This window comes from Dunckerocampus dactyliophorus, chromosome 6 (genome assembly GCF_027744805.1).
Source record: "Dunckerocampus dactyliophorus isolate RoL2022-P2 chromosome 6, RoL_Ddac_1.1, whole genome shotgun sequence".
Taxonomy (NCBI): domain Eukaryota; kingdom Metazoa; phylum Chordata; class Actinopteri; order Syngnathiformes; family Syngnathidae; genus Dunckerocampus; species Dunckerocampus dactyliophorus.
Window position 1 is genome coordinate 9,434,062 of NC_072824.1, and position 25,003 is coordinate 9,459,064.

The 25,003-nt window shown below is 41.4% G+C and overlaps 1 protein-coding gene across 4 annotated transcripts; it reads left to right on the forward strand.

Annotated features, from left to right (window-relative positions):
• Window positions 1–135: 135 nt before the first annotated feature.
• Window positions 136–24,422, forward strand: uso1 (USO1 vesicle transport factor). 4 transcript variants are annotated; one of them, XM_054780030.1, is made up of 26 exons: window positions 136–377; window positions 1,213–1,299; window positions 1,449–1,513; window positions 3,517–3,593; window positions 3,811–3,822; window positions 9,198–9,298; window positions 10,908–11,010; window positions 11,100–11,155; window positions 11,261–11,381; window positions 11,466–11,644; window positions 12,342–12,482; window positions 12,564–12,652; window positions 12,731–12,885; window positions 13,655–13,860; window positions 13,985–14,005; window positions 16,631–16,741; window positions 16,851–16,969; window positions 17,052–17,233; window positions 18,928–19,049; window positions 19,130–19,268; window positions 19,346–19,515; window positions 20,961–21,026; window positions 21,099–21,197; window positions 21,269–21,373; window positions 21,446–21,661; window positions 23,457–24,422. In XM_054780030.1, the coding sequence occupies exons 1-26, from the start codon at window positions 312–314 to the stop codon at window positions 23,535–23,537; spliced, it is 2,889 nt and encodes a 962-aa protein (XP_054636005.1). In that variant the 5' UTR covers window positions 136–311; the 3' UTR covers window positions 23,538–24,422. The 4 variants fall into 4 exon arrangements, with proteins under 4 accessions (XP_054636005.1, XP_054636006.1, XP_054636008.1 ...); XM_054780031.1 differs by lacking the exon at window positions 3,811–3,822; XM_054780033.1 differs by lacking the exon at window positions 13,985–14,005 and having other exon boundaries at window positions 23,457–24,421.
• Window positions 24,423–25,003: the final 581 nt, after the last annotated feature.

A 25,003-nucleotide genomic window follows, 5' to 3' on the forward strand; every position in this document is an offset into this window, starting at 1 on the left:
GAAAAAATTATGATTTTTTTTTTACAATGCATTCTTTATACAAGTTGTCTTTGCCATAGAATGTGTGTTTCCCTTTAAATATCTGACTGCACCTGATCGGCCACGTAGCGCCACATCATCGCGCGTGCGCACAGTCCTCTAATGGTGAGGACTTCCGGGGTCGCTCTGTCGCTTCCCTGTAATTCCACCAAAAAAAAAAACAATCATTTTTTCCTTTAAAGTCTTCACTCATCATTTTTTACACCGGTGTTTCTTGAGAGTGGAGGGCCATATTTTTTATTTCTACGCCGCCGAGAGGACGTCTTGTCAAGATGAACTTCTTTCGAGGAGTGATGGGTGGACAGGCAGCCGGGCCGCAGCCCTCTGGAGCCGAGACGGTAGGGAAATACCACCGGCTAGCTTCGACCAGCGACTAGCTTAGTTTTTCCACACTACAATCCCTACTACATGTTTTTTTTGTTTTTTTTTACCGAAACGCTACCATTATTTACAATACACGTCACGCCAGCATGTCTCCATATTTTAGTAGTGACAGCAATTAGCCTGGTCTGATCACATTATCTAGCTAGCCAGAATGCTAATAGGCTAATGTAGCCAATGTGTCATTCATCAATCAGTCGTTGCTAGTTTCGAAAAAAGTCCTAATAATCAATGATGCATCTTTTTGTAATTCCCATGTGACTACTGTTCAACAAAAAAGAGACCAAACCACCATCACTCCTTCAGTCATCTGCCCTGTGGTACTAACAGTGACGATTGTGATGTTTTGTGTCGTGTGTGTCTAATATTAGTACTTTATTTATAGTATACATTTAACTATGAAGTACGGGCGCATTTATTGATTTATTCGCATTCTGGATGCTTGCAAACAGTCGTTTTGCCTCTAAAATGGTTGGTTTTGCTGCTCTATATGAAATTTTCTGGACATGAGGAAACATAAATGATAGCAGTAGTCGATTGTGTTTGACTACAGACAGAAGTAGTGCCGTATTTTTGTTGTAATACGTGTTATTATGTTAGACTAGGACTCACTATGCTAGCCCTATACGATACTATTTACTGCACAGCCTTATGCTGACTATGGTACATTGATGGAGAAGCCATGCAACTGGATATGTTTGACTGTTTGCATTAGTTTTAATTGTTTACAACTTTTCTTACTCATCTGCTTTTTTCTGCATATATCTTTCATGTGTTATGTATTTTTGGCAGATTCAGAAACTGTGCGACAGAGTGGCCTCCTCTACTCTGCTGGAAGATCGCAGAGATGCTGTCCGTGCTCTTAAATCCCTCTCTAAGGTAAAGGGTCAACAACAACGACCATATAATATGTTTGATTTTTGAGTTATAATTTAGTAGTAGGAGGTCTTTTCATCAATTATGCTGATTAACATTGGGTAATTGTTGCCTTTGGCTTCCGGTCTTACAAGATTGCCTTTCTTTTGCAGAAATATAGACTGGAGGTTGGCATGCAGGCAATGGATCATTTGATTAACATTCTGCAAACTGACAGGTACATCCATGCAATCAACAAACCCATTGAAATACCTCATCTATTAACATAGTAATGACATATTTTGTACATAATCTACTGGTTATTGTGGAGTTGTTATTGTTGTGATTGTTGTTGACTTCCAGCTGCATCAAATCTTTGTTGGTTGTGTCTTTACAGTGGTATGAAAAAGTATCTGAACCTTTTGGAATTTCTCACATTTCTGCATAAAATCACCATCAAATGTGATCTGATCTTTGTCAAAATCACACAGATGAAAAAACAGTGTCTGCTTTAACTAAAACCACCCAAACATTTAAAGGTTTTCATATTCATTGTGCCTTGAGTTTTCTCCTGCTTCCTTAAGTCGCGTACTTTCTTGCCGTTGCATTTTGTCAGATGCTTACTGATGATGCTTGTTAATTTTAGCTTGCTTCTCTGCCTCAGCAATGCCACCTAGTTTCTTTTTGAACGGTGTTGTGTTGTTATTCCTGCCAGACAGTGTAAAATTAAACTTCAAAATAAAAGCATTGCAGTATTAAACTGGATTCCACCACAGAAACTAAACAAAATGCACTGTTATTGTTTGCCACCAATGCACGAAAACGTAATTGTTGTTGTAGTCAAGTCATCTAACAAAATGACTGCATCAGCTCTGTTAAATAAGAATATAAACTATCATATTCCCCATTCTTCTTTTTTCTCAGGCCAAATTCTCAAGTAAATGTGCAAGCAATGACTAGCTTCAGTCTCGGTTCGGTCTACAGTTGCTTTTGTGGACATAAGCGGTTACCATTGCACAAGTTGTACATCTTCAGGGACAGGGGTGCTATATGGACAATTCCAAGGGCCCTGGACTGACAGGGACCCCAAAAAATACAGATGGGGTGAGCTGCCCGGGAGGGGGCAGAAATGTGATATTTTATTTTATTTGTATTTTTTTTCATTGGGCCCAGAATTCCTGGCGGCACCCCTGCTCAGGGATGTTCCATTGCTAACAATCCATTCCATTCCATTGTCTTCCGCTTATCCGGGTCCGGGTGGCTGGGGCAGCAGTCTCAGTAGGGAAGCCCAGACTTCCTGTTCTGTTTCTGTGACCACCTCTTCCAGCTCCACCAGGAGGACACCATGGCGTTCCAAGGCCATCTGTGAGACATACTGTAATCCCTCCAGTGTGTCCTGGGTCTGCCCTGGGACCTTCTCCTGGCTGGAACAGCTCACCAGGGTGATGTCCAGGAGGCATCCAGACTAGATGCCCGAGCCACCTCAACTGGCTCCTCTTGATGTGAAGGAGCAGTGGCTCTACTCTGAGCTCGTCCCAGATGGCAGAGCTCCTCACCCTATATCTTAGGGTGAGTCCAGCCACCGTACGGTGGAAGCTCATTTTGGCCGTTTGTTTTCACGATATCGTTCTTTCAGTCACAACCCAAAGCTCATGACCATAGGTGAGGGTGGGAACATAGATTCACCAGGAAATTGAGAGCTCTCGCTTCACCAGAACACTCCAGTTCAGCGATCGCATTACCGCAGATACTGTGCTGATCTGCCTGTCGACCCCGCGTGCCAACCTTCCCTCACTCAACAATAAGACCTTGAGATACTTGTCACTCCCAACCCGGAGTTTGCGATCCACCCATTTCCAACTGAGAACCATGGCCCAGATTTTGGATGTGATGAGTTTCATCCCAGAAGCTTCACACTGCAAACCGCCCCACTAAACGTTGAAGGTCACACAGCCTGATGAGGCCATCAGGACATCATCTGTGAATATGTGAATAGCAGAGATGAGATCCTAAGGTCCCCAAACTGGACTCCCTTGACGCCTTGGCTGTGCCTAGAAATTCTGTTCAGAAAATTTATGAACAGAATTGGTGACAAAAGGCAGCCTTGGAGGCCAACGTTCACTAGAACAGGCTCGACATACTGCTGGCAATGCAAACCAGGCTCCTTCTCCGGTTGTACAAGGACTGAATGGCACGTAGTAGCTCTCATACTGTTAACATTTGGTCTTTGAAATCCGACAGGTCTGACTCCGAAATCCTCGGCTATGCTTTGGACACGCTATACAACATCATCTGCAACGACGAGGAGGAAGAGCAAGGTACTGAATGAACACTGGTTAGCAATAATCCAATTCACCTGTTCACGGGGTGGCATCAGGAAGCAGTTTTGTCTTTGTTGTTCTTGCATGTTGAGTTCATTGTGCATTCCCCTTTTCTGTACACTGACAGACTGTTTAGTATAAATATATATATATATGTATGTATACTGTAAGATTCTCGTCTCTTTCTTTTCTCTTCCATGTCTTAACTTCACAGATGAATCAGAAGGTAACAATTTTTGACTGTGCATGATGCCACTACTTCCCCCTCCCTTGCACCAACCCCTACTTCCTTCCAGCAGGACTCACAAATAACAAATAGCTGTAGGTAGACACTTTTCATGGCATGTCATTTAAAAGTCCCCTGAGTGGTACAAATGAGTGGTCTCAAATAGGGAAGTTTAGGGAAATAGGAATGTGCCAGGTCAGTACTGAAACCAAACTACTCCTATGTTGGATTTACGCTGCCTGATACAGATTCAGAGACAAAACTACATGCACTCACACCCAAAGCGCACAACAACACAGAAGTAAACAATACAAATCACTGTATTGACCCAAGACCGCTTTTTGAAAAATACAGTAATATTATCGGTGACATAACTGGTAGATTGCAAGAAAACATTTTTCAAAGCTCTGCTTCATAGATCACCATTTATCTTAAAGGGATAGTTAGGATTTTTTTGACAAGAAGTTGTATGACATCCCTATCAGTAGCGTAGTGCATCAACAGTGAATTACCCCCAACTTGGTTCCAAGAGCCCAGTTCTGGTTTGAGTTGAGTGATGAGGAACGTAGTTCCACTTATTTGCTGGGGCCACTTAAGGAGTTTGGCTTCTCAAAACAATATGCGTATATATGTCACAAAAATGCCTGCTCGAAAAAAATCACACCTCACAAATTGCTCAGCGTTACTTTTTCTCCCATCGCATCAATGCACACTATCGCCTGTCCATTGTAGTGTATGTGATGAAGATGGCTGCAATGCTCGCATCTTCGTATTTTACATACGTAAACAAGATTATCACACACACAACTAGGAGTGCAGCGATTCCTCGAATAATTGGAGTACCTCGATTACAAAAAATTATAGAGGACTTTTTTTCTGCCTCGAGGAATCGCTTACGTCACCAACACACTTACATCACCCACGCAGAGGATGAGGAAGAAAGTGGATGCCGCGGGAAGATTGAAGCGGCGAGCGAACGCGACAAGGCAACAAAAGAGAAGGAAACAAAATGTGGCTAAACAGCAAGTTAAACACTGTGACCTGTATCTGTTGTAACCCGACACTTGCATAGCTTATATGTTGCATCATCTCCTCCCGAATGGAGCGGAAGATCCGAATTGCGGTTAAATTAATGTAGCGTAAATCAGTGAGATTAAGGTTAATGTACCTTACTAAAATAACGTTAGCCATGTGGAGGGCTAGCTTCCTCTCAATTATGGCTACTGTCAAATGTGTGACAGTTTATTATGATGGTAACGTGACTTCATACAATGTTTATTTCATCTGCAAAAACACAGCATAAGACATACAAATATATATATACACTGCTCAAAAAATTAGAGGAACACTTCGAAAACACATCAGATCTAAACTGGGGGAAAAATGATCTTGAATATCTTTCCTGATAATAAGTGGGTGATGTATTAGTAACAAAATGATGCCACATAATTTGATAGAAATGAAAATGATCACCCTATAGAGGGGGGAAATTAAAGACACCCCAAAAATGATGCAGCACACTGGTCCATTTGGCTAAAATGTCATTGTAGCAACTCAAAATGATTCTCAGTAGTTTGTGTGGCCCCCACGTGCTTGTACGCATGCCTGACAACGTCGGGGCATGCTCCTAATGAGACTACGGATGGTGTCTGGGATCTGGGAGGAGATCCCCCAGCACACCATTAATTTCTATCAAATTATGTGGCATCATTTTGTTACTAATACATCACCCACTTATTATCAGGAAAGATATTCAAGATCATTTTTCCCCCAGTTTAGATCTGATGTGTTTTTGAAGTGTTCCTCTAATTTTTTTGAGCTGTGTGTGTGTGTGTGTATATATATATATATATATATATATATATATATATATATATATATATATATATATATATATATATATATATATATATATATATATACAGACCCTTTCCAAAAAATTAGAATGTCATGGAAAAGTTGTTTAATTTCCATAATTCCATTCAAAAAGTTAAACTTTTATAGATTATAGATTCAGGGCCCACAATTTAAACGATTTCAAGTGTTTATTTGTTTATTTTTACATAATTTGGGCTTCCAGCTCATTAAACCCACAAAAACAGGAATTCAAAAAATTAGAATACTGTGAAGAAATCTGCCCAAATTTTGCAGGGCATGAATGTTTTAAACTGAGTGTCACACACTAATCATCTACTAAACTCAAATCACCTGCACAGGCTTCCCCAGGTGTCATTAAATAGCTTCAGTTTGGTTCAATTGTCTCAGTTCGGTTCAATATGGGGAAGACTGCAGACATGACAACTGGCCAGAAGACCATCATTGATATCCTCCATAGGATGGGTAAGCCACAAAAGTTCATAGCTAAGGAGGCTGGTTGTTCACAGAGTGCTGTGTCCAAGCATATCAATGGAAAGTCTAGAGGAAGGGCAAAATGTGGCAGGAGAAGATACACCAGCAAAAGAGATGACCGTGGGCTTCAGCGGATTATCAAACAGGGAAGCTTCAAGGATCTGGCAGAGATCCAGAAAGAGTGGAATGAGGCGGGAGTCACAGCTTCAAAAACCACCACATTCAGACGCATCCGGGAGATGGGCTACAACTGTCGGGTTCCTCGGGTTAAGCCACTTCTGAACCTGAGCCAACGTAGGAAGCGTCTCCACTGGGCCAAGGAGAAGGAGGACTGGACTGTTGGCCAGTGGTCCAAGGTCCTCTTTTCCGATGAAAGTAAAGTGTGCCTTTCATTTGGGAATCAAGGTCCAAGGGTTTGGAGGAAGACGGGTGAGGAACAGAACCCAAGCTGCCTGAGGTCCAGTGTGAAATATCCACAGTCCGTCATGATTTGGGGTGCAATGTCCGGTGCAGGTGTTGGTAAACTCTGCTTTCTTAAATCCAAGGTCACCGCAACAGTCTACCAGAATGTTTTAGAGGATCTGTATGGAGATGCAGATTTCATCTTCTAGCAGGACCTGGCCCCTGCCCATACCGCCAGAAACACCAAAACCTGGTTTGATGCCCATGCCATCACAGTGCTTGACTGGCCAGCCAACTCACCGGACCTAAACCCCATTGAGAATCTATGGGGTATTCTCAAGAGGAAAATGAGGGGCACCAGACCCAACAACAAAGAAGAGCTGACAGCAAGCATGAAGGAAATCTGGGCTTCCATAACTCCCAGGCAATGCCACAGGCTGATTGCTTAAGGCAGTGATTAAGGCAAAGGGATTCCCAACCAAGTATTGAAGATTGACATATCGTTTTGAAAGTACCATATTTTGATTGATTTGATGTGATCCTAATTTCTTTCTTTTTTTTCCTGCAAAAACTGAAGTAAATGGTGATTTCTTCACAGTATTCTAATTTTTTGAATTCCTGTTTTCGTGGTTTCGTTGTTTCCTGTTTACGTAAAAATAAACAAATAAACATTTGAAATCGTTTAAATTGTGGGCCCTGAATCTATAATCTATGAAAGTTTAACTTTTTGAATGGAATTATGGAAATTAAACAACTTTTCCATGACATTCAAATTTTTTGGAAAGGGTCTGTGTGTATGTATGTGTGTGTATATATATATATATATATATATAATGTGCTTCAGGTGTCTGCATTTTACTTTGAACACTGCAAAAACTCTATCTTATAAAGTATATTTGTCTTATTTGTAGTCAGCCAGACTACATTTAGGATTTGTAAATGCACAGCTATCAACATAATGTAATAGGTAATTTAGTCTTAGTAAAGTAATTATTACTTCTCTCCTTTTCCAGTAAATAGTTACAGTCTGGGATGGATTAATTCATCTATAAAAGCATTCATCTATAAAAGCATATCATTTAGTCTATCAGACTTAAGAAAATACAGTTTGTTCTTATGCACAATGTGAATTTAAGAAATAAAACTGTTGTTTATCTAAAAAATTAAACCAATTGGTTGTTCGGTATTTCGTGAAATGTTTTTTTTTCTTGTGTATTTATAAATTGCACTTTAACCAAGCAAAAATATGTTTTTTATGATCACTCAATTAATCAAAAACATTTTCAGTAGAATACTCGTATTACTAAACTATTCGATAGAATATAAACTATACACAACAGTGGACAGGCTATTGCGCACAGTGATACGACGGAAGAGAGAAAGTAATGCTAAGCGATTGTGAGGTGTGATTATTTTCGTATATGTATTATCCTTTTGAATTTATTACATTTTGTTTTGAGAAACAGGAGAAGTTGCTTTCTGCCACCTAGTGGTTTGCATATATAAATGCAGGAAAAAAAATTACAATTTGTTATTTTTGACTTTTTTGAGGGGCAGCAATACCATCTTATATTTAGGTCAGTATGGGAAAAAATGTTACATACCTCCTGAATTGTCTAAGCTTATTTAATAGTGAGTGCAGTTATTGTACCCTTCGTAAGTGCACTATGTTTTCACTGTAATTTTGATAAAACATTTTATTTACAGTGGGTGTGTTGTCGGGGCGCCATATTTTGATGATGTTGGGCTTGCATTGAACGTATATCTCATATGTCCTTTGAAGCTGATGTTTATCCACTTTTGAATGGATAGGCATGATATCGGATTCTATGTGTTTCATCCATCCATCTTCTATGTCACGGGTATGCTGGAGCCTATCCCTGAACACCTACACCCTGAGCTGGTCGCCAGCCAATCGCAGGGCACATATAGACAAACAACCATTCACACTCACATTCATACCTATGGACAATTTAGAGTCTCCAATTAACCTAACATGCATGTTTTTGGAATGTGGGAGGAAACATGCAAACTCCACAGAGATGCCCAACAGGGATTGGAACCCAGATCTTCCCGATCCCTATCCCGGCCAACATGCTAACCACTACTCCACCGTGCGGCCTCTGTGGTTTTCTTACCAAAAAATCTGAGTAGTGTCACTTGAATAATGTAGCGTAAATCCAGCCCGAGTTAAACTACTGATACTGGACTACTTTACTTCAGTACAAATATACTCTATCTTAGTGTGTATGTATGGGAGGCAGCCGGACTGCTTCACTAATATCTTGCCTCTCTACAGTCATGTTTTCTTTTTCATCATACAAAGACTTGGAGGTTTTAACTGTAGAATCGGAGCCCAAATGCTTGTTGCCCATTTAGTGCCACAGAAGACAAATCAATAAAATACAGAAAGTAATACCTGAAGAAGCCTGTTATGTATTTTTTGCCTCTGAAGAGGGAGTACAGCCTCAGAAACCGCCTCATTGTGTCGCAGAAGTGGCAAGTATTGCTGATGACTAACTTGGGCTGACTGCATCCAACATTCCACTCTTGCTTCCCTCCCTTGCTTCCTGTGTTTGTGATTCTTGCCCAGTCTCATCTCTCATATCCTTACTTTTCTAAAGATGAGGCCACCCAGAAGCAGGCGGATGACCTTGGCGCAAAGTTCACTGAGGCCTTCATTCAGGAGCACGAGCACATCACCCTGATCCTCACCTTATTGGAGGTACTTTGCCAGCCTGCAACAGTGGAACCCGATTATGTCGACAACCCGTCTATATCGACCAACTCATCAAATCTCGGCCCACCGTGTTCATCTTATTACTAAAAAGTGTCCGCCTAAATTGACGTCGTCATAAAATTTGAGACCCAGTTGGGTCATTTCTATGAAAAATTGGTCCGTTTATGTCAGCAGGTGTTGTGGTATTGACAACTATCATTATCTCAAAGCAGCGTGAAACATCAACAGCAAATACTTGTAGTTACACGGCATTGAAACATGCACACAGTGACTTCCAGTTCAGTGCACAGTAAGCTTCAAAATAAAAGCCTGAGAGTATTAACGTGGATTCTACCACAGCAACATGTACCGGAAGTAATGTTTTACACATGTACGAAAGCTTTATTGTCTTAAATTTTTTTTTGTCATTGTATACTGGTGTATGAATGTTGGTTGGTGGTTGGAGAGGCCATAAGCACGAATTGGCAGCCACATTTCCATCAGTCTACCCCAGGACAGCTGTGGCTACAGATGCAGCGTACCACCACCAGTGTGTGACTGAGGAGTGAATGAATAATGGCTTCACTATGAATCGCTTTGGGTACCTTGAAAGGCGCTATATAATCTAATCCATTATTCATCCATGCATTTTCTATGCCGCTTATCCTCATTAGGGTCGCGGGGGTATGCTGGAGCCTATCACAGCTGACTTCGGGCGACAGGCGGGGTACACCCTAGACTGGTTGCCAGCCAATCACAGGGCACATATACAGTAGACAAATAACCATTCACACTCACATTCATACCTATGGACAATTTAGAGTCACCAATTAACCTAACATGCATGTTTTTGGGAATGTGGGAGGAACTAATCCATTATGATTATTATTATTGTTATTGTAGTTAAGACATTCAATGAAATTACCACAGTAGCTGTGTTATGTAAGAGTATGAAATAATATATGAAAACAGAGGAATCCAATTAAAAACAAACAAACAAAAAAACAGGTCAAGATTTGGTTATGTTGACAACCGCGTATGGTATGTCTATGTCAGTCAGCCAGTACGAGAAGCATCAACATAACAGTTCCGCTGCAGTATACTGTTTATATTCTGTTTTCTCAAATCAAGTGAAAAGAGGTGTGTTTTAGTTCAACCTAGCGTTGATTAGAAATAAGGCGTTTAATAGACAGTGTCTTTCATTTGTCGAAATGCCTTTTTTTATTGCAGGTAGTCATTTTCTTTGTTTTTTCTCTGCTGCGTACATAAGGACTAAGTCATGAAACTCTACTATTTCCACTTTACTGATGCCATGTCTGCCCAGCAAGTGACACCATGCAAGCGATTATTAGAGGGCATTTGTTTGAGAGGAGCCGTTTATTTGTTGCAAATGCATTTTTGCAATATTATGTGTTTTTGATGTGGTTGCCCAACTACATACAGCAGCAACTCCAGTGTAAACTGCAGCTTTACAGAGGTCATGTTTACCCTGCAGGTCGTGTGTGTTGTGGTAATGACGTATTAGTTTTACATTTTTGTCTATTAGAACAGAGGCCACCATCTGGAAAAACATCTGGCTTATTCATACTGTATGTTCATGTATGTCCATTTTCAGGAGTTTGACTTCCATGTGCGTTGGCCCGGCGTGAAATTGTTGACAGCCCTCCTGAAGAGCCAGTGTGTGCAGGTGCAGAGCATCATCCTGGTCAGCCCTATGGGTCAGCTTCTCCACCATAATCAAGATCAAACTTTATGTTCACATTCTGGCCTTTTCCTGTTTGTAATCCACACTCGTGTGCATTGGCAGGTGTTTCCAGGTTGATGGACTTGTTGGCAGACTCTAGAGAAGTGATCCGCAATGACGTGAGTGGCCTCTTTTAGACATGCTGCAAAACATTGTCGTATCAGAGCTGGAACACAACGTTGCTGGCGACCATATTATATCACTTACCTGTTCTCCTCCCACAGGGCTTGTTGTTGCTTCAGCAGTTAACTAAAGGCAACGCTGCCATTCAGAAGATTGTGGCGTTTGAAAATGCATTTGAGCGCCTTCTGGATATCATCACGGAAGAGGGCAGCAGCGATGGAGGTACACCTACTACAGTAATTCTAATGTTTATTTAGTCTCAATTCTTGCAATTCCTACATTTAAGATTGTGTGTCTTGTGTGCAGGTATTGTGGTTGAGGACTGTTTGCTGCTGCTCCTCAACCTCCTCAAGAACAACAGCTCCAACCAGAACTTCTTTAAGGAGGGCTCTTTTATCCAGAGGATGAGGCCGTGGTTTGAGGTGGGCGACGACAACTCCGGCTGGTCGGCGCAGAAAGTTACCAACCTCCATCTGATGCTGCAGGTACCATGCGACACTTGTGTTTTTGCTGTGTTTATACAGTACCTCAAATTTCAGCTACTCTTTTTATTACATCTTCTCAACGGACAATACTATAGAAAGTAGATGGATATACTTTAGAGTGGTCAGTGTACAGATTGTACAGCAGTGTAGATTTACTGTCAACATGCAGCCATTATTGTCTAAATAACTGGCTACACAAGTGAGTACACCTCACTGTGAACATCTTCCATGATGATGTCACTGGTGGATGTTAGACACCTTGCGCTCCTCCACCTTTCATTGGTCTTAGGATATCCTACAGGTGCTCAACTGGGTTCAGGTGTGGAGGAGACATACTTGGCCACTCCATCACCTTTACCTTGAGCTTCCTCGGCAAGGCATTTGTCATCTTTGGCGTGTGTTTGGGCTCATTTCATGTCACAGCACATGTTGGAATTCATGTTGAATCGCAACTCCCCCAGTGCCTGCAGCATTCATGTAGCCCCAGACCATGATGCTACCACCACCTTGCTGGACTGTTAGCTATACATTTAGACAATAATGGCTGTGTGGTGACTAATTTTTGGTGGATAGTAAATTTATACTGCTCTACAAGCTGTACACTGACTACTCTAAAGTATGTTCAAGTTTATATTGTATGGCATTGTCTTTTGAGATGATATACTCTAATAAAAATGGTTGCTGTGGATGATCCCAGTTGGTGCGAGTCATGGTGTCCCCAGTGAACTCTCCGGGAGCCACGGCCAGCTGTCAGAAGTCCATGTTCCAGTGTGGCCTCCTTCAGCAGCTGTGCACCATCCTCATGGCCACCGGGGTGCCAGCAGATATTCTCACCGAGGTAAATGACCTTTTCACACACAGTTGAACAGTCATTGCTCAGGCCATGCTTATTAAGCCGTCTGTGGGTGCCTCCTTCTAGACCATCAACACTGTGTCAGAGGTCATCAGGGGTTCACAGGTCAACCAGGACTACTTTGCGTCTGTCAACGCTCCTTCTAACCCACCAAGGTAAAACACAGCCATCCCGTATGTATGGGGACACTGAGGCCATCCATGTCCTCAACTGTCTCCTCTGGCTATTGGCAGACCTGCCATCGTGGTCCTGCTCATGTCGATGGTCAACGAGAGACAGCCGTTTGTGCTTCGCTGTGCCGTCCTCTACTGCTTCCAGTGTTTCCTCTATAAAAACCAGAAAGGGCAGGGGGAAATTGTGGCTACATTGCTGCCCTCCACAATTGACGGTCAGTCTGCGCTTTTAGTTGCTATTACCAACAGTTCTGATTTACATCAGATTTATATTCGCAGGGATTTTTTTTTATTTTTTGGCCAGGCTGAGTGATGCAGTATTGTTTTCATTGCTGTTTGTCGGCTAGTCAGCAGGATTCCACAATAACAACACAACAAATAAATCTCAGTGGACAATCCAGCAAATTTTGGTGGAGATCTGGATAAAAATGCAGATAGAGGTTCATTATGCCTCATTCTTCACAGAGCTCTACTAATTGCAGACACATCTCCCTTGTGTATGATTTGGTGTTATTTAACAAACTTAAAAAATAACCAGTAGACGTTTGAGTAAGTGAGTTATGTAGGTCTGTAACTTTTTTTTTCTGAACGCTCTTTTTGGACTTTCTCATGTGTGTGCGCAACCACAGGCACCCGACCTGTATGTACCAGTGCTGTACTTCCTAGTGATAACTGCCACCTTACATAATCGGAATAAATAGAATGACTCAAAATAATCCACAAAGTCAAAACCCACACAAGCACACACGTCATGATAATTGCCGCCCTGCACAATAAAGATCTCAGTGCCTGGAAATAATTTGCAAAGTTTGGAAAGTTACAAAGTGATGATGCACATGCAGAGCGCTGAGTGCAAACAGTTTTTTTAAATGAATACACTTTTACTATCATTCGCAAGTTTACTTATACGTTAATTGTTTTTAGAGGGTCTAAAAATCAAAGTATTCTGCCCTTTATGAACCCTGATGTGTTGTTTGTCCTCAGCCAACTGCATCTCAGCAGGCCAGCTCCTGTGCGGGGGCCTCTTCTCAGCAGACTCCCTCTCCAACTGGTGTGCGGCGGTGGCTTTGGCTCACGCCCTGCAGGACAACCTCACCCAGAAGGAGCAACTCTTGCGGGTCCAGCTGGCCACCAGTCTGGGCAAGCCTCCCGTCTCTTTGCTGCAGCAGTGTACCAACATCCTCTCTCAGGTGAACATGCTTGATTTGTTGCTTTTTGACATGTGTGCATGTGTTTAAAAGGGAGAGTGCTTTAATGGCCAACGTCCAATTGTAACATCATTGATTAGAGCAGTGTCACATTGTGGTTTTGCAGGGTGATAAGATCAGCCGGCGGGTGAGTAAAATGCGTGTGACGTGTTTTTTTTTTTTGTGTGTGTTGTTGGGGTGCCACCTGTCTTGTTTTTTTGGCTTGGCTTCTGTAGGAAGAAGGGTTTTTTTATGGGGGGCTTATGTATGAAGGGGATCTTGGTGTCTAGCTACTATTTGTTCCCCTTCCTGGCATGCGGCTCTTAATCATGCTGCACTAGTGCAACCCCCCTCCATGATTTGCAATGCAGCAACTTTTGGGCCTAGATACCATATTCCCTCTATTGGTGTGTTTACTCAACTGCCGAGAGTACCAGCCATTTGTTTGAGGCTATTTTTGTCCAGGAAAATTCTGATAAAGATAACAAAATTAAAGTATACTTTATAAGTCATGGGTCGGCAACCCGTGGCTCTGGAGCTGCATGCGGCTCTTCAGCCTCCTTGTTGCGGCTCCCTTTGCCAAGTGCTGTTTTTTTTTTTTTTTTTTTTACCCCGAAGTAGGAGAAGTGTGCATTTTCTAAATTAATGTGAAATAGTCGACTCACTGCAAGTGTGTGAATGCATTTATGTGTACACTGCGTTCTGACTGCTGATTGGATGAGCAAGGGAGGGGGACGAAAGCTAATGAGTGCAGTGAGTCCCACTGCTTGGGAGAGGGAAAAAAAGGTGAGGGAGTTTTGAGTTGTGCCTGAAGCAAGTTACTGCGCAGTAAAATAAAACTGTCTACTTATGGGAGTATAGCAATACGTTTCATAACGAGAATCGTGCTGTGGCTATGTGCTCGGAGCGCGTGGCACGCTCATGGCCGTTGTGGTGACTCCAGGAGTGGCAGATAGCGTGCCACAGGAGCTGACTGTACACTCACTTCAGAAAACAAGTCACCAAGAGGTTTTGGAAGGTTGTCAGATTTAGCGACAAAACTGCCAAGTTGGCAACACTGGGCTGCACATGAGATCGGAAGCCATTCACAGATGGGGAATACATGAGTGAATCGTTCATAAAAATATCAGAGCATCTACAGGAAATTATTCAGAAAATATAAGAATGCCTCTCTTTGCAAAGACAGTCAAGAAGGACAGGACCAACAGAATGGACATTGATGACTATTCAGCGCAGGCATAAACAGTATGCAAATCAACACTGATGTGCAGATAGCTTTGATTGACTTCTTTAAAAAAATCTTAAAGTTGGCTACATTTGGTTTTCATTTTACACAAATATGGGAACCACTCAGTAAGACTTACAGAGTCAAGTGTTTAAAATATTTCAGAGTAGGCCTACATAGTAGGCACTCTTCTGTTTGTTGAATTTTGTGGTTTTAACAGGTAACACTTTAAAAACATGAAAATTTTAAGTTTATAGACAGTGTAATGTTTTGCGGCTCCTGAGGTTTTTACTAGAAGAGGAGGCAAAATGGCTCTTTTGATGGTAAAGGTTGCCGACCCCTGATATGTCATTATTATTATTATTATTATTATGACTGGTCAATGTAGAATTTTTTTAGCAGCTTTTACTGCACACTGCATACACCCACACTTTGTCTTCAAAGTTCACGGTAAACTTTAGCTTTACAGATGCCATGTCTGCCGATATTCAAGGCCAGTGTTTGGTCAAACCCTTTCTTTTGTTTCACCTTTGTGCATTACTTCCTACGTGAAGACTAAATCTGAAAAGGTGATAATTGTAAGTTGTGTAGGTCAAAATGTTGCTAAGGTTTTAGCTTTGCCATTATTGGCTCAGATCTCCATTGTTGATGTTGCATGTTGATAGCATCCTGACACTACAGCAACAAGTTTCTTGCCTTTGCACTTTATTCATTGCTTTTCAGCTCTTGATGTAGAATTTAAAACGGTGCCATCCCTATGCAAAGATAGCAGTTTTTCCAAAATGTATTAATCTGTCTAACCCTGTATGGATATCAGCTAGGCTTTGTCGTGTTTTTTTGTTGTTGTTGCTAACCCCACTAACGGCTGATGATTAAAATAAAAGAGCAACTAAGTTATAGATTTTAAGTTGTGAAAATTAGACTGAATGGTTTGAAATTTCATTGTTTGCCGACTGCAATAAGAGTGTTGACCTAATAGTTTTGGTTTTGTTCTCCAACAACTTTCCTGACAATGAAATTTCCCATTTGGGACTTCATGTAATTTTCTGTCGCCCAGATTGAATTTTGAACATGCACGTCAACTCCTGTGTATGCTTCCTCACGGTATTCTTGTAGGAACTAATAGTGGATCATATTTATGCCCTTGTCGGCCACTTCATTAGGTACATCTACGTATTCTACTGTAGTAAGATGAAGTAGAGCGAAAGTGCACAGCACAGCTTTTTATTGGCTTGCGACACATTCTAGAAATCCAGTTAAACAAGAAACAACACCAAAAATGGAAGAAAGGCATAATGTAACCAGAAATGTTGATAGTAATTATGCTAATAATACTGTTTGGTCAGCTATAAAACAAAGCTGAGATGCAGGCTGTTGTTTCTATAAGTGTATATATAAAAGCATATGCATGGATTGGTTATTTAAATTATCAAAATGGTCCCAGCATCCTTTCATTTTTCTCTGTGTAGGTGTACCTGATGTTGTGACCCATACAGTATACGCCACTCACTACTGATTGAAGATGTTTTTCTCTGTTGTGTTCCGTAGGGCAGCAAAGTGCAGACGAGGGTGGGCCTCCTCATGCTGCTGTGCACGTGGATCAACAACTGTCCCATAGCTGTCACACACTTTCTACACAATCAGGAAAACGTTCCCTTTGTATCCTTCACTGCTTCGTCTGTGAGGCATTTCCCTGCCCCTTGGTGCACGACTAGCATGCCGCGTATTTTTTGTGTTGACCGCGTCCTTGACTTGGCGACTGCTGTAGTTAACAGCTCAGATCTCCGAGAACCTGGGAGAGGATGAGCGTCTGGTGCAGGGCCTGTGCGCGCTGCTGCTGGGCATCTGCATTTACTACAATGACAACTCGCTAGAGAACTACACCAAGTGAGCACCACCTCCTGAGTCATCGCACACAAAAAGCCAATGGTTGCTTGTGCGCTTATTTGTTTCCCTTCCGCACACTCAGAGAGAAACTGAAGCAGCTGATTGAGAAGCGCATCGGGAAGGAGAACTTTGTGGAGAAGCTGGGCTTTATCACAAAGCATGAGCTGTACTCGCGGGCCGCCCAGAAGCCGCAGCCCGTCTTCCCATCTCCGGAGCAGATGCTGTTTGACCACGAGTTCACTAAGCTGGTCAAAGAACTGGAGGGTCAGTTAGCACTTTGTCTACTTTGTCATGTGTTTAATTTTACAGTTGTATAGTTTTCTTCCATATAAAGTAATGGAAATTGAAATAGTCTGTTCCCATCCTTAAATAATAAGTGTACATGCAGTAGCCTTTTTCACAGATACTTTAGCATTGCTGTGTCAGTGCTGTAATTGTAGATCTGGCATATATCCGCATGTGCCTTTCACACAGAATCCTGCAAAGGTGGGATTTTGCCACAACTGTTTGCATTCACACAGCTACACAGCAAGCCACATTCAGATAATTAGATGCATTGCAGCACAAGCATCTGGTGTGACGTATAAAAATTGCTTTCAGCAAAACAGGGCGGAAGAAGTGGTAACTCCCGACATTGTAGAATACGGCCCTGCCTCCTACAACTCTGACGCCAGCTTAAAAGCTAGAAAATTGCCAAATTGTCTGTGTTTATACCATTTATGTCAGGGGTGTCCCAATGAGAGAGGGTCAATGTCAATGAGAGAGGGAGAGAGACTGACAAAGAGTGTGACGAAGGAATTATAAGGCTGTTCAATTGTGATGCTGTAGAAGACTACTTTAGTGGTTTTAGTTCCCAGGAGGAGAACGGCGATGAATGACTTTTCTGGTTGGCTACTGTTTAACTAGCCATGTTACACACTTTTCGGCACTGTTTAACTTGCTGTGTTACATGCACTCTTCTGTGTATTTAATCAAAAGTAAAAAAAAATCTTATCTTACCGGTACATCTTTCTGTGTACTAAAATCCAATGTTACAACGTTTACTGCGGCTTATAGACAGATTCGGCCTATATACAAATCTTTTTTCTATTTAAATTTAGTGGGTGCGGCTTTCATACCGTTGCGCTCTAAAGTCAGGAATTTTGCACATTTTCTTCATTTACACTTTTTCTCTTAATATTATGTCTTGTCATATTTTGACTTTATAATTATAATAGTATCCTAATATAACTTTTCCCCAACCAAATTGCAATTGCAATTGCAATTTCCAGCCATCCATCTATTTTCTATGCTGCTTATCCTCACTAGGGGCGTGGTGGCTGGAGCCCAGCTGACTTTGGTCACCAGCCAATCGCAGGGCTCATATAGACAAACAACCTTTCACACTCACATTCATACCTATGGACAAGTTAGTCTCCCATTAACCTAACATGCATGTTTTTGGAACGTGGGAGGAAGCGGGAGTACCCAGAGAAAACCCACACATGCACGGTGAGAATATGCAAACTCCACACGGAGATGACCAATGGAGATTTTAACCCAGATCTCCTGACTGAGTGGCCAACATGCTAACCACTAGGCCACTGTGTGGCCCAATTGCAATTTTTGAGTTTATTTTTGTAATTGTATTTTTAGAATGGGCCCAGCGCCATTTCAAAAACAGCCACGGGCCGTAAATGGCCCCCGGGCCACACTTTGGGCACCTCTGGTTTATGTGAAAGGCAGGGCTTTGGTTTTAACTTAAAAAAAAGTAAAAATAAGTTTCGCCTTTTGGCCTTGACCATTTTAACATTTTTGATAATAAAAGTGTAAAAATACGTTTACCACTGAAAACAAAACACACCCTGTTCATTTGTTTTTTTGTGCAACATTAGAGGTGTTTTTTGTTCCCAAAATAATTCAGAATTGTATGATTTAGCAGGTATTCTTAATCTCTTGAATGATTTTTCCGCAAACAGGCGTGATCACCAAGGCAGTCCACAAGTCCAGTGAGGAGGAGAAGAAGGAAGAGGAGGTGAAGAAAACGCTGGAGCAGCATGACAACATTGTAACACAGTACAAAGAGCTGATCCGGGAGCAGGTAACAATCTGACTGGACAAGACTCGAACTCAAACTTTTAGCCTCTTTGACTTCCGCACCGTGGTCATGTGACTTGTCAGGATGCCAAGATCCAAGAGCTGAAAGAGCAGATGGCCACCATGACGTCCCAGAACGAAGAGATGCAGACCACCATGGCCCAGCAGTTGAGCCAGATCCAGCAGCACAAAGACCAGTACAACATCCTCAAGCTCAAGCTAGGTGTGTTCACCTCAACAGCGCTCCACTTATAACACATAACACCAACGCCAAGCTTTCATTTTTTTTCTTCTTTGCAGGGAAGGAGAATCAGAGTCAGGCCAACTCTCTTCAGGGAGACGGTTCCCAGGTGAACGGGATGCAGACGGAAGAAGTATCACAACTTCGAGAGGAGATGGAGGAGCTCCGCAGTCAACACGCTCTCCTGCAGACACAACTCAGTCACAAAGAGACGCTGATTCATACTCTGGTTAGTGATGTGTGTATTTAATACTGTAATTAATAGCTGTGGTCATTATTTACCTAAACCGCAAAGAGGATGGGCTCTTAATTGGATGCAGGCAATAATTGGAGAGGGGCTGTTATTTGCAAAATAAAAAAAATATATGTATATACAGTCGTCCCTCGCTATATCGAGGTTCGAATATCTCTCCCTCACTATATGGTGTTTTTTCCAAAAATAATTAATAAGAAAATGATCGCTGTTTCGTGGTTGACTATGGCCTATTATTAGTCAGAAAATATTGAAAGACAAGTTATATGTAGGCCGCACGGTGGCATAGTGGTTAGCATGTTGGCTGCTCAGTCAGGAAGTATGAAGAGTCTGGTTCGAATCTCCATAGGACATCTCTGTGTGGAGTTTGCATGTTCTCCGGGTACTGCAGCTTCCTCCCACATTCTAAAAATATGCATGTTAGTTTAACTGGCAACTTCAAATGTTAGTGTGAAAGGTTGTTTGTCTATATGTTTCCTGCGATTGGCTGGCGACCGGTCCAGGGTGTACCCCACCTTTCGCCGCCAAGTCAGCTGGGATAGGCTCCAGCATACCCCTGCGACCTAATGAGGACAAGCGGCATAGAAAATGAATGAATAAAAGTCATATGTAGTATTGTGGTCACTAGGCATCAGTGATGTTATGAGACATGATGTTAGATTACATTACCTTTCACACTGCATGGAGCTACCGAGTCAGCCGAGCCGACCTACTGAGATCCTTCTTCCCCACTCTGCTTGAAACACTTAATTTTAGAATAAGTAAATTGGAGAGGCTGGCTACTTAGCTCGGTAGCTTGCTAGGCCAGCGGCAGCCATCTGTTGTGTCCCTGCAGTGATCTTGTAGCCTGTGCAATGTGAAGTAGAATAATAGGAGTGTAAAAGTGACTATAGGGCTGTTATTTAATGTCTGTGCGGCTCTAATAATGTTAAACCCATATTTAGAAAGTCATAAACAGGGTTTCTTTGCTCTAACTACAAAACTATTCAGTTTATTAATATTGAATCGTACTTTGCAGAAATTCACTTCTTGTGGTCGGGTCTGGAACCAACTAACCGCAATAAAGGGACGAATGTACACATATAACAATTTAACTTTAACAAAAACGATTTGGAGTGCATGAGAAAGTGGAAAGGGGAAAAAGATCTTTTTCACCACATGGTCATTTGTCATTTATTAATAAGTATATTGCAAGTAACAGAACCAATGTTGTAATAGCGGTAAGGAGAAAACTACATTAGTACCACTGGTGAGTAACACCACTGTAAATGCCAATTTACATTTTTTTTTTTTTTTTTTACCTGCCGCTAATTAGAGACCAGAGCGGTTATTGCTTTTGTACACAACACACCTGGCAACTATAACAAACTCTGCTCAGTGCTTGAACAGAGCATCATTTTCAAATGATTGTATTTCTGTAGCGATCTGAGGGGTCAGAGCCAACAGAGGGCACCACAGGAGGCTCAGACAACACAGAACTCCTAAAGGTGACAGACTTCACTACTTCCTCATGATGATACATCTTCAGGGCTCCTGTATTCACCTCTCATGACTTCCAGGAACTGGAGCTTCTGAGGAGTCAGGTCCAGTCCCAGTCGGCCGAGATCAGCCAGCTGAAGACTGACAACCAGACCCTGCTCAGAAGAGCTGAAACTGGGGTAAAGTCACACACATGATGTTTTAACATGTTTTATACCTTACTTAATTCTAATCAGTTGAACTTCATCAGTCTTCGGACACCGACATGAGAGGAGACGCCTCAGTGAACGCCTCCACCATGGCGGAACTGGAGAGCAGACTGGCGGCACAAACGTCTGAGACGGAAAGACTCAAAGTGTGTGACCCGCATCAGCTTTCTCATTTCAATCATTTATTTCATCATGTGTTTACCCGCTGTCCTCATCAGGAGGAGGTCAGGGGTCTGACGGAGGGACGGGCGCAGCTGGAGCAGCAGGTGGCCTCAGCCACCAGCTCGGTGGCCATCCTGCAGACGGAGAAAGCTAAGCTCCAAACGGAACTTCAGGAGTCCAAGAAGGAGCAGGACGACCTGCTGATGCTGCTGGCTGACCAGGACCAGAAGATCCTCAGCCTCAAAGAGCGACTCAAACACCTGGGAGAGATGGTAGGCCTGACGTGGTTCTTTTCACTTGTTCTTATCCATTTGTGTAGCACAGCAGCAAGCAGCATATCCTGCACTGTCTTGACTAATGGAGCTTTTTTTTGACATCAGTATACAACCAGTCGCATGTTGATCTTACCATTGTAAAGATACTAGATAGTGTAGTAGTAGTGTATTAGTAAAAAGGTGAAAAAGTACCAGTATGAAAGGGGGCTACACTAGGCAATGTCCCGCTTATGTTATGGTTCTAATGCTACTTTCAAAGGTTGCTGTGTTGACTTTTTTCCCCTCCATTTTATGTGAATGCCATTTTATACAGAACAATGCTGGAAAATGCCAGCTTTTGCTGCCAGTGTGAAGAAGACACAAGGCAGCATCTCGCTTCTTTTATGCCCCTAATATTACATCCAAAGGCAGAAAATTGCATGGACCAGGGTTGTCACAATAGCATAATTTAATCTATTTTTAAATTCAAAAAAATCAAACATCCCTAATACAACCTCCCAAAGTAGTATTCGTTCCGCCATTTTGTGTCATTGCTGTAGAACAGCACCTGGGAGGAAAAAAGCAGGAAAATGCCAGCGTTTACAGGCAGTGTGGGTGGCCTAGGATTTGTTGAAGCTGTGGCGGTAGGCTGCATGGGAGGGACGGACTGCCACTGCTCAATTTTTTTTTATGGCTTATTTATTTATTAACTTATCTAACTTTTTTCAACAACTAGGAGAACATGAACCGAGAACATTGCAAAACTATTTAATGGCAAAGTTGCTGAGAGCACTGCCAACATTTAAATTGCACTTTATTTGCAAAGCACATCTCCACTCGGTGTGCTCATTTGTCATTAAATACAGGTGTCATGTTTAACACAAGACTTGTCGCGTATCTGGTCACATGCGCAAGTGCCAGCAAGGCAGACAGGCGATTCCGGTGCATGCTTATCAAAATAAAGCGCAGTGAAACATTTTTATGGTATTTTAAATCGTTTTCAAACTAATTGTGGTCAATATCCATCCATCCATCTTCTATGCCGTATGCCATCTTCTGTGGGTATGCTGGAGCCTATCCCAGCTGACTTTGGGCGACAGGCGGGGTACACCCTAGACTGGTCAGCAGCCAATTGCAGTAATTGTGGTCAATATGTGTGTAAATAATAATCTATATACGTATCTATATAGCGTCTGTGTAGGCTCTCAGTCGTACAGGATTTGTCCATCGAGGAAAAGGCTTCTTGAGACGTCATCTGTACTTCTGTGAAGAAGGTGTCGGACGTGTCGACACCTTCTTACTGATGACGACTGATGACGTCTCAAGAAGCCTTTTCCTCGTATCTATATAGCATATATCCATTCATACAATATATTACTTAAAATAGTTTTCAAGTAAAAAAAAAAAAGCCCTCATTTTTAAGGTGTGGCGGCTTTTATTTTGTAGTGGCACACTGCCACGATCAATTACATGTAGTGGAAAACCTGTGATCATGACTCTGTTGTAGCCCAAATACTACCTCGGAAGGTGGGAAAATTGCGGGATCAAATCTCCAACATTTACCCCATTTTGTGTTCGTACCTTTCATACACAAAAGCACCTGGAAACATTCTTGCTATTACAGTCAGTATTAAAAGGGGCTGCACAGATGGTGTCCCACTGTTACATCCCTGAAACTATAAAATGACGTCTCAACTTTCCAACTTTACTTCATTTTTTGTCAGGGACATTCATACAGAACAGCAACACAGGACAAAATGGAAACTCTGTCTTTTACAGGCAGTGTGACACTTTGATGACACTTTGCTTGCAGGTGGAAGATGAGGACGACCTGGACACCAGGGACCAAACAGATGAAGACGATGAGGAGGATGAAGATGAAGACGAGGACTAAGAACACTCTACTCTGCAGGAACTATTAAAAAAAAAAAGGATGTAAATGAGAAACAAGGACTTTGGATATGAAGCAGGTTTCTCTCCAGTTGCCATGTTTTCATCAATGTCACTATCACATTATTGCTAATGTACACGATTTGCAATTTAAAAAAACAACAAAAAAAGTCTCTTTCAGTGACAACTGGGAGCTCTGAAGTCATCAGTGCATTCATCTCAGCTATTTTTATCATCAGCTGGGATGGTTTTGACTTCCTGTAACGTGTTGTCATAGAGTTCAAGCTAAAAAGTAGAAAAAGGACCGCTCGCCTGCCAGATTTACACAGGAAAAAAGGTAGCATCATCTCTTTCTTTGTGTCAGTATTTTCCAACATTCATTCATGTTCTGCTCTGCGATATGCTGCAAAAACTGACAGACAAGATGTACAAATTAAAAAACAAAACAAAAAAAAAAACAAGATATTTTTGTCATCGGGCTTCTGAACGATATTGTGTAACTTAAAAAACATTTATGAGCCAAGTTGAAAGAATCTATTAACGCCTATATGGAAGAGTAATTGTTGGTAAATTAAATTTTACTAAATCAACGCTTGATGGTTTGCTCTGGAGTGTTCATACTGCTATTTAAAGCTATGACTGATTGGAGAAAATTGATTTGATGTCAGCATGTTGTAAATGGGTGTGACCTCAACAGCCGTGCAGTGACCGTTCGTTAACACTAGAGGGCGACAAACGCCCTCCTAAAACAAAATGCGTCAACCGTTGCAGTATGTTCTAAAAATACATGCCACTACCTCTCATTGGGACACAACACCTTACCCCTGTTGGAAAAAATCACTTTCACTGCATTTTAGGAGTAATTAAAAACCAACATCACGTAGTAACATTGATAAAATGTTCATTTTTTGCTTTTTATAATACAATTATATATAATACTAGTGGTTATATATATATATATATTTAGCTAAAAAAAATTAATTTGGCTAAAAATATTCCAACATTTGTTCAAATATATTCCTTTTATTATAAAAATTTTATGTTGGCCGTTGCTCTGATTTGTCAAAATATTAACATAACATAATAACATATTGGATTAATATCTTAAAACAAGTTATTTTTATTTATTACAATTGTCCTGTCATTTGTCATTTTTTAAACAAACCACATAAATTCACGTTAAAAAATAATAATTTTTTACAATTTGTATTCTGCAAAATAATTAAATATGGCATTTATGCTGTCTCATCTTTATTTTTTTTAAGATAGCAAGCCAGTGTTTTTAAAGATAAAATTTTCTACCATTATCTTTATCAAATTTTATTTTTTTTACTTATTTAAAAAAATATATACTATTTTGTTCTTTCATTACCTTTTTTGGTCTTTACATAAATTTATTTTCAATGTTTTTGGTCATGTATTTTATTTTTAATTAGACCACAGACAGGTTCTTTCTACAGATATTTAAAA

Bases quoted from the DNA above. Each gene is read 5' to 3' on its own strand.
- uso1 (XM_054780030.1), top strand. From the start codon at position 312: ATGAACTTCTTTCGAGGAGTGATGGGTGGACAGGCAGCCGGGCCGCAG. The intron at 11,156-11,260 runs GTGAGTGGCCTC...CTCCTCCCACAG, and splicing joins GAGAAGTGATCCGCAATGAC to GGCTTGTTGTTGCTTCAGCA. The intron at 12,483-12,563 runs GTAAATGACCTT...GCCTCCTTCTAG, and splicing joins CAGCAGATATTCTCACCGAG to ACCATCAACACTGTGTCAGA.